The following is a 10,030-nucleotide window of genomic DNA, read 5'->3' as shown; positions in this document are numbered from 1 at the left end:
TCTCTCTCTCTCTCGCTCTCTCTCGCTCTCTCTCCCCTATCTCTCTCTCTCTCTCTCTCTCTCTCTGCAGGGGTGTGGCTTAAAAAAATCAGAAAATGACAAGAGAGAGGGAAGCACATGGATGAGGAGTCCTTCCTCGCTATATCTCTGTGATCTGCGGAGGGGGAAAAAATAATAACAAAAAAAGACGCAACGCTGACACGGAGAGGGAAAGCGGTGAAAGCTGGGACCAGCTGGGATGCCGAGAGGTGCAGCACCAACTTATACACGGAGCTTCAAATCAAGTTCAAGTGAACACATCTGGCTTTAACTCACAGTTGTACATAGTTCGCTTCAGGCCTGCTCTATTTATTTATTTTATTTTATTGCGCTTTTAATTTGAAAGTGGATTTTCACGGTTTAAAAATAATAATAAAATTGGATAAAAAATATTGTATGGTAAAGTATTATTATTATTATTATTATTATTATTATTATTAATATTATCGGATGTTTTTTTGGACAACTTAATATTTTTTTAGACCATCCCGTTTGTGTCTCTGATCACTAATTGTTGTATTTTGCATCGTCATCATTAGACACGCCACATCGCTTCATATTAATCCTCAGTGGGGTTTTTAAGTCATTAGGATGTTTAAGCAGCTAAACGTTTAATTATAGTGCCTCTTGCGATGCGTTGCCATTGGGCTCACTAATTAACGCTTTCAACTCGCTTTTTTCTCCCCCTCCAGCTGAAACGATTATTTGCAAAAACATAAAAAAATAAACAATGGTTCACTTGCGTGTTCAGGTAGGTAGATAGCGAGTGCAGTGAAGAGATGGCAATTAAGCCAGAAGAGGAGGGGACGTGTAGCCAGAGAAGAAACAGGATACAGCGGGATTTAAAAAAAAAAAAAAAAAAGTCGACACGAATTTGATGTAAAATTAAGCACGTTTATTGATAATCTATAAAAAGCCTCATTTCCACACAAGGCCTCTTTACAGTTCTCCTGATTAAATATTAATGAAGTTTCAGCTTAAACCTTAGGCATTTATTACTATTATTTCTACTGCATCAGAAAGCGGGAGGATTCCTCCTGTAGCGTTGAGTTGCCTCCTGTGTCTATTTGCACTGAAACTGCCCCATTTAGTGCTCTCTTATCTGCCATTTCTGTGCACATTAGGAAAGTATCAGTCAATATAAGGTTGTCCTTTCTTCTGTTTTTAAATGTCAGGAAGCAGTTATTCACTTAATGTTGTTTGGATCCTCTGCCTGGCCTTGTTTGTGAAAAAGATTAATATCTTAGAAGATGATCTCATGCAAATAATCACTGACACACATCCACTCGTTTATTTGGGCGCATTGCGAGTGCGTATTTTGTCAGATTAAAACGAAATATAAGTAGCTCGTGCTGTTGGCATACATACACTTGCAATACATTTGTAGTCATTATTTTTCATCGACTGGATGCTATTTTAAAAACTGCACAGAAAATACACCATAAAGAGAGAAAAATTACAAATGAAGCTTACTGTATATTGTTAGTCTCTCATTAAAATACTATATTAAATTAATCTCCATTTAGAAATGCTCGTTTTTAAAGAGCTTTTACCCTCCCTCAAATCGTCATAATAGTCATGCTATTATGAAGATGTAATTGTCTAACTTTATCTCGTTTAATTAAGGCGATTCAAGCGACTTTGTTTATGTAGTAGTGTTATACAAAAATACTTTAAAACTGTTTAACACAATACCTAACGTTGCAACAACAACAACGACAAACTATGTATCCCGAATTATTAAATAAGTGTTCGTTTTAGGTAAATGAAACATAATAGAGGCAAAATCCGTAAAGCTATGGTAAAAAAAAATGGTCCTTCGATCGATTGCTCTGTGTTTGATTCTAGTTCCTTGATCGATGCTTTCCGGTTTGACAAGCAGAGTCTCCCAAACACTGCATGGCTGTTGTTGAGAGGCAGTGCCATTTAAAGGTGAGAAGCGGGATTCTCCTTTTAATTTTTATTGGGATACATTTATCTTTAATATAAAACATACTAGGAGATGTGATACGTTTACTATTGCACATCCGGGGCCTTTATTTAGAACAAGAACCGCGGTCCCAAGCTGGTTAAGTTAGCACCGTTAGCTTACTAGCTAGCCTCTGCACAAAAACAAACATTTATTAGCCGCTTGCGGCAACGGTACTTTACCTTTCTTTTAGCTGTCGGTGGCGATTTAATAAGTCAAATACTACTGTATGTAGGTGGCTGTGTTTTAATAGTCGTTAAATGGGCTTATGGTACAGTGGTCAGAGTAGTAAAAACATTGTGTTTTATACACGTGAAGAAGTAAATAAATAGGTCGGTTCACACTGATATTCCAGCAAACTGTCTCTAAGGGTTGTCTGAGAGATGTCAAAAGGAGCAACCCCACTCTTGTGTATGTTTTGCCAGCTGACTGACCGCCAGCATGGGTAGGCGCTCGTCCGACAGTGATGATGACAGCCGAAGCAGGAGAAAAAAGAAACAGCGTCGCCGCTCGTCTTCCTCTTCTTCTTCTTCGTCCTCTTCCTCTGGCAGCAGAGTGAGAAGTAGCCGCAGTCGGAGGTCCAGTCGCCGCCGGAGCCGCTCTCGCTCCAGAGACAGGAGGTTAGGCTTCACCGTGAAATTTTCCTTCTTACATGTGTGCAGAGTGTGGCTCTCTGTTCGGCTGGAGTGTGTTTAACCAACGACTGTTTTGCATTTAAAGCTTCTGAAAGGTTAAAAGCCAGATGCATTCAGAAGTTGAGCATTTTATTGGAAGGAAGGGCTGATGACAAGACCCAAGTTTTAAAGAACCACAGTTTCAGTGTTGATATATACAGGGTGTCTCATGAAAATGTGACACATTTTAAACACAAGTATTTTGTTTTGTACAAAATATATTTATTGCATAACTAAAATTCAGGAGGTCATTCAGGATTCTCAGTTTAGAAGATTTCATCCCCCTCTCTCTGTCTCTCTCTTTCAGTCTAAACAGTTCTCAGTTTAGGGAAGTAGTCCACTGTGGTTAGATCCGGTGATCTGGATGGCCAATGGATATCACTGAATATATAACTGAAGTGACCGGGGAATTGTTTTTGAAGGGTTGCCATTGTCAGTCATGCTGTGTGACATACACAATTTCTGTTGGAGTCCACAACATTATGAGGGTCCACTATCTGCAAAAATGTTATGAAATGCTTATTAAAGTATAATATCCAAATGAACTCTGGTACGCTGCTACCCCCGTGACTTGGCCCTGGATAAGTGGAAGGAGATTAATGCTTGGCATGTACATTAAAATACACAGCATTTCAAATGCACACAAATGACCATGCTCTTGTAAACTAGTAATAAAATGTGTCCAATCACACACTGTATTTTGGCCAATATATTTGAATATAAGGTATAACCCTATACTGTTCTAGAGTTATTGAAAAGGGGAATGTATTCCACAGACTTCACGTGAAGGAGCTGCTGGTTGCTTCGTTATGACTAACTCTGTAACACGTGCTGTAGACTGGCTGCATTCAACCCTAGTATATCTTTTTCCTGGATTAAAGTTGTGTGTATTGTCTATGGGACAACAATTGCACTGATGCTGACGTGTCTCTGAGGGATCACTTTTGGCCACTATCACCAGTTGATATGCATTTTGGGTTCCACTTGGATTTTAGTGGTATTATGCTTCCCAGCAGTCAGTCTTTTCTTGCAAAAGTCGATAAAGCAGAGGCTGAAAACACTGGTGTATACTTCTTGTATATTTCTTGTGCTCTGTAGTTAAGTTACCACATTCTTCTGTATACATATATTATCTGTATAGCTTGGATAGCTTTTTTTTAAAAAAACATAAACATTGTATGCAGATTTTTTTTCCACTCACACATTTTGACTTATTGTAGTTGGAAAAGAGCAGGTTTTCATTACTGTGACTCTTTTGTATTCAAGCATTCCAGTAAAACATGAAAGTATGACAGCCACTGGACATACATGGTACCAGCACCCTGAAACAGGAACAGCTAAACTAATTATATATATTTTCATAAATTTGATCGTTTATATCTTTGGTTGTCATCCCATCAAAATGTGTCTGGAATCGTGAGAATTTCAGGAATTTGCATTTCAGACAGCCAAGTAGAGGAATGTATTTGCATACCAGCTGATACATGAAAAAATGGTGGACATTATTTTGTTTTGACTTTAAAAAGTTCTCTAGTTTTTGTGGCAAAATGAAGAACGTCATGATGTTGGATTATATCTTATTCAGACTTTTTCTCGACAGAAGCTTAGGTGATGAAGCTAGATAGAAGAGCTGATTGAGAGATGTTTGTTTTTGGTGGGCTTATTTCATATCTACCCTCCCCTTGATAATGTGAAGGCTTAAATATAAAAGGTTATGACATAAAATCAGTTTTATCATTTTATTCTGATCTTTGTAAAGTAAAACATTTCAGTGTTTAGCTGTTGCTGAGGAATGAGGAGGTTCAGTAATAATCAACCTTCTTTGCAAGTAGCTACTGACTGGACCTGACCTCCATCCATCCAACCGTCTATCCACAGCTGCCACTGGGTGTGTGCGGCTGTTCAGACAAGGCCAGTTGATGGTAATTATTTATGAGGCTTGGTCAAGGTCCATTACTGCTGATGGGAAGTCATTGGCTGCCTGCACAGGGTGGGGCTGGGTGGGCAGTGTAAACCCTGGGACCACAGTCCCTCATCTATTAACTGTTTCTGTGTTTTGAACAATTGACTAAGACCTTCTGTATTTCTGTGTGTGTGTGTGTGTGTGTGTGTGTGTGTGTATGTGTGTGTATGTGTGTTGGATCTACTTGCTTTAAATAGGCTCATGAAAGCGACCGCACGTTTTGTAGCACTGTCAACCTGAGTAATGTAAAGTGACCTTATATGAGGTAAAACAGAAGAGGGCTTATGTTCTGGCTGGGTGACATCATAACCACATAATTAACATGTATATGTAAGGAAAGTAATTGTATCCCTGGCCGTGGTTAAGTTACAATACAGGAGTGAGATGGAAAAGCGTGTGTGAATAAACGCAAAATGAAGTTCAAGTTGTGAGGTGTTATTGGCGTTCACGTTAAAGACTTCTGTGTTGGCCATTGCTTCCATCTCGCATGTGTTCTACCCATTATGTTTTATTATGTGCACGCAGGCTTTTGTGAAAATGTGTGAGCTTACCCCTCCTTCCAAATAATCCCATCTCACTACTGTGTGTTTCTTCTGTGCAGTGTGTGAAGTGGTTGTGCAGGGGCTGTGGAAGTTATTTCATAAGGCCCCGCTCTTGGGATCCAGCCTTTAGAATACTAATAGATCTTCGCTGGGTTTCTCTAAGTGGTACAAATCTGGTTTGATAGTTCAGCCTCTGTGTTATTTGTATTGCTTGCCTTTTTCTTCTTTCCTTCTCTATCTAGCAGAGCTCCCACAGGACTGAGAGCGGGTTTTTTTGTGGGGGGGCATGTGTGTTAAAGATTTGGGTATTTTTGGTTCTGGTGAAACAAAAGAAGATGTTTTAAATAATGAATATTGCAAAAAGTGTTTGCAGTATCGGGCGTGGGGCTGTTTCAGCATTTACATTCACTCCCATAAATGACTCCTGCTACATGATATCAATAGGAACTCAGTGTGAGCGGTGTTTGGAAAATAGACGCTGCACACGCTGCTGTAGCCACATTAAAGAGCAGCAGAGAACTAAAGGGCCCCTGTGGAGGAACTGTAAGGCATCCTGCATGGCTCTGCAGCTCTGGGCCTCGGACCAGAGTATTCACTAATGCACAGTAGCTGCTTGTGATTCTGATAACAAGCAGTTATAAGTTTTCTGGGTCGTGTGGGTATGTTTTCTCTTAAACATAACAGCAAAATAAAGTAGTGACACGGTATTCACTTTTTTAGAAGAGGGAAGAATTTTAGATGGTGCTTTCTGAGTTTTTGTCCACTGGGAAAATGAACACAGAAAAATGTGCTTGACGTAGTGGAGCATTAGGGTGAAGTGAGGAGAGACCTTTTACGGGAATGGTAAGATTTTGATTTTTGTGGAAAGTAAACTGTGAGAAACTAAACAATACAGCTGAATGACTCCCCCATTAACCACCCTAAGCATTCAGGACAAATTTGTGCAGATTTTTTTTTAAGTCCAAAACAATGATTAGTTGTATAATAATACTCCTGTATGATTGATCTTTTTTTAAAGATTCTATAATAAGATTATGTGTATGTGTGTGTTTTTTTTTCCTGTCCCAGGAGGAGAAGACGTTCCAGCAGCAGTTCGTCTCACAGTTCATCTCGCAGGAGGAGGAGTCGAAGCGCAGAGAGAGACAAAGGGAGGAGCCACCGTTCACACAGGTCACGCAGCCGGGACAGGAGGTAGCACCATCGTGGACATTATTCATTCTCCTCATTCTGCACACTCTCTCAAACTGCTCTATTATTTCCAGTCACTTGAAGTTTCCTAGCAGGATTTTAAAGTCAGATTTTCTAAGTTTTAGTCACGCTTGGAGAAAAGGAGTGAGAGAGACGGTACCCACATCATTTTAAAAGTTTGTTTGGGGGTGGTGGGGGGAGGCTTGGAAAGGTTAAGGGTGTTTGTATTACAAATCAGTGCAAGGAATGCCATTGCAGATTTTTCTTATTACAGAAAAATACATTTTTTTGAAAGTTTATTGTAGTCTAAACAACACATCATTTCGTATTTATGTCTTATGTCATCAAATGGAAGCACATGGAAACTTATGTTTTAGGTCTGAATTACTGTATTGCGTGTGCATCTAGTTGTGTCTCCGTTTGCTCCGACTATCCGTCTTACTGCATGAGTATTAATGAGACCGTGACACGCAGAGACAGCAGGTCACATGCAGCACCACTCCAGTCTGCCTGCCAAACCCTTTTCTGGAAGCACCTCTCCTTTCACTCATTAGCACCATTAAACCGTCATTAGCGGTACGTACTTTGTTGAATTATGATTATTAATGTTGTCGCTCTTTTTAAAAAAAATGTGGAACAAAGTTATTCACGCGACAAATGTGTACACGGCTGCACCACACTATGCACACACTCACAGTCCCGTGTCCCTTTCAGAAACATAAAGAGAAAGTCTCTGTGTGTGGTGGTCCATGTCATTAGCATAGCTAATCTGGTGCTAATGAACCAGTAAACTGTGCTGTTTTTAAATCCCTCTCTCTCTCTCACACACACACACACACAAAAATGCATAAATACATGCACAGACGCACATTTGAAGAAAAGGTTGTCATAATATATGCGCAAGCAAGGCCCTTTGTTTACTTGTGTATGGCTGCGGGGGAGAGCATAGATCATTTTAATCACAAAGGAAAAAGTGTTTTAATATCTTGATTACAGAGGTGTCAGGATGAAGGGATGATGCAACAGGGATGTTCTGACACGTGTGGTTGATTGCGCCATGAAAAGGCACCGCACTTCAACTCTCCGATGTAATGCTCACAGGCTTTCGGAATAAGCGAATTTCGGTGTTTGACTGCGCGCTGAGGTCATTTATTGGGAGAATTCAGCCAAACATTTTCCACACATTCTCTCGCTGCTCTCTGCGGTACAGTGGCAGTCACTCACAGCACCACTGGTGATTAAAACATCAGTTGAAAATGGTGTGGTGCGAGATGAAAGGTGGAAGGGATTTGGGAGATTTAGAACTACAGTCGATGACATCGGTGTTTACAAACGCTGCAGTGTGATTAGGAGGGTTGCGTTGTGTAATCGGCTTAGCGGTAAGCAAGGAGCAGGTGGGCTGGGCTGGTGTTGGTGGGAGTGCGTGGTGGGGCGTTATGAGGTTGAGGCGGTGTTGGAGGTGGGGATGTGCAAAATGATGGCATTGATGATTAAATTTATGCAGTTAAGTGATGGCAGCTACAATTTGTGTCTGCAGAAGTTGACACGGGCACATGTGCTCCTGTGTTAGCGTTCCAAGAATCCAGTGGCGGTTTTCTTGTGTAAGAAATGGGACAAGAGTGTAAGTGATGAGATGATTGATTGGCAAAAAATAATAATTTCATTTTTTTTGTTAGTGTTTTAAACATTTAAACATCAATTTAAAAATACATCTAGAGCATAACATTCAATTTAATTGGCAGCAAAGCTAAATGGTAGTTGAGCAGTTGTGGGGAAATTATATGACTATTCTTCCGTCTGTATTTATCAGAAGTGCTGCATCTGCGCTGTGCATGTCTTTGGTGGGACACTGCATATTTTACAGCAGCTGGGGGTTGTGAAATGAAAGCAGGTTGATGTGTGCACAGGTGCCCTGACTGCTATTAGTCAGTGCTGTGTGTGTGTGTGCGTGGGGATGAGGCTGCCTGAGCTCCCTGAGAGGCTGGCTGATGGATCAGAGGAGGATTGCATGGACAGGAGCTCATGATTGATACGCAGATCGGATATGAGGTGCTGCCTGCCAACCCCCCACCCCCACCCTGTCCACGCCAAACTGGCACCTCCTTCAGCATGTGAAACAGAGGAGTAAGAAGATACAGAGAGCACTGGCTGGAGGAGAAGATGGAGAGAGGGGTTCAGAAGTTAGAAGGGAATGAAAAAGTGTGGAGAGAATAGGTTGAGTTTCTTCAGGCGAGGGATAGAGCAGAGAAGATCCTAAAACAGGGGGAGGAATAAAGTGGAAAGACAAAAGTGAGCCCCAGTGTAGAGAAGAGATAGACTTGAGAGGGATATTATTCAGAAGAAATAAGAATAATAATGTCTGCATTGGAATATTGCTGGGGAGAAGATTAGGACCATAGTGGGCCATCGTGGGTTGAAGTGAAGGAATTTTATTACCTCCTTTTCAATCCCCTTTGTATAAATAAAAAATAAAGAGATACATGAAATAAGAATAACGCTCTATCATGTGTTTACCATCTATCGTTGCTTCCTCCTTCTCTCCTATCTTTTACTCTCTTTTTTTTTTCTTTTTTTTCCTGCCCTCAATCAGAGAAGGGCCAGGTCCCCCAGAGGCAGTCAATCTAGCCCTGAAATGTAAAACAGACAAGAGGAGCAGATTACCTATTTGCCATTAATGTTTATTCTCTTTGATGTGAGCAGGCATATCAGGCTCTGTGGGTGTGTGTCGTGCCTTCCTGTGAGCACGCTGTCAAGTGAACATGTGTGAGGCTGATTGAGAGAATGCATGTATGTGCAAATTTACGTGAATATGTGGGGGAGTGTCACGGCCTAGTCCACTGGGGGAGAGCAGAGCGGAGCATGGCAGCAGCAGAGTAGAGTGATCTGATGCATACCCAGTCCAACAAAGGCGACACGGCCTATCATCACAGTCGGATCACAGGAACGTCTTTAGGTGAGCTCAACGGAGCATCGGTGTGCTCCGCTTTCATGGGCGGCCACAGCAGGGGTTAAATGTGTGTGGCGCAGTCAGTCATTCTGTCAGCCTTTCATTCACAACAGTTAGCTTTAGAGGGCCGTTGGAAGATGAGGAGGAATGTCTCATGCGTCAAATCCACCACTTGACCCATCAAAAGGAAGCTGAGCATTTCGGGTAATGTTAGCGATTCACACGTAGGTGAGCATATACTGGAGGGCACATGGTAACACTTACATTTTCCTCATTAATATTTCAGGGTGTGTTGAGCTAGCAGAGTGCTAGCGTCAGGGTTTAGCCCTGCTGGTACAGAGTGACTTCATCACTGCTGTCATAATTATATGGTGAGTGAGACCTCTAATTAGCAGTCATTTTCCTAGTAGTAGCGAGATATAAACACACCATCCAAAGTGCTATGCTATGCTGACCAGAGTTAGGATCGTCTCAGACTCTCACACATGTCAAGATGAGTTCCAAACTGGTGCCAGGGCAGTGATGAGGGGTGGAGCTTAACCTAGCTCTTATAGGGCACAGTTTGCCAGTCTGTTGAAATCATTCATACTCACTTTCACACCTTTGGCCAGTTTGGAATGACTAATAAACTGAACATGCATATGTTTGGCAGCACGGGGGTGCAATGGTTACAACGGTCACTTCACAGCAAGAAGGTTCCTGCTTTGA

General features: G+C 41.4%; 1 protein-coding gene across 3 annotated transcripts in view; it reads left to right on the top strand.

Annotated features, from left to right (window-relative positions):
- Window positions 1-119: 119 nt before the first annotated feature.
- rsrc1 (arginine/serine-rich coiled-coil 1) overlaps window positions 120-10,030 on the top strand; it is a 120,957-nt gene continuing 111,046 nt past the window's right edge. The window contains exons 1-3 of one of the 3 annotated variants that reach the window (XM_025898480.1): window positions 120-248; window positions 2,434-2,628; window positions 6,256-6,378. In XM_025898480.1, the coding sequence (XP_025754265.1) occupies window positions 2,450-2,628; window positions 6,256-6,378 (302 nt within the window). In that variant the 5' untranslated portion in view covers window positions 120-248; window positions 2,434-2,449. Of the gene's footprint in view, window positions 249-1,865; window positions 1,972-2,058; window positions 2,341-2,433; window positions 2,629-6,255; window positions 6,379-10,030 lie in introns of those variants that run through there. The other 2 variants (XM_003450817.5, XM_005455791.3) reach the window with 2 other exon arrangements.

The sequence above is a fragment of the Oreochromis niloticus genome, linkage group LG14, assembly GCF_001858045.2.
Source record: "Oreochromis niloticus isolate F11D_XX linkage group LG14, O_niloticus_UMD_NMBU, whole genome shotgun sequence".
NCBI classification, from domain to species: domain Eukaryota; kingdom Metazoa; phylum Chordata; class Actinopteri; order Cichliformes; family Cichlidae; genus Oreochromis; species Oreochromis niloticus.
This window is presented reverse-complemented; position numbering and strand designations above follow the sequence as displayed.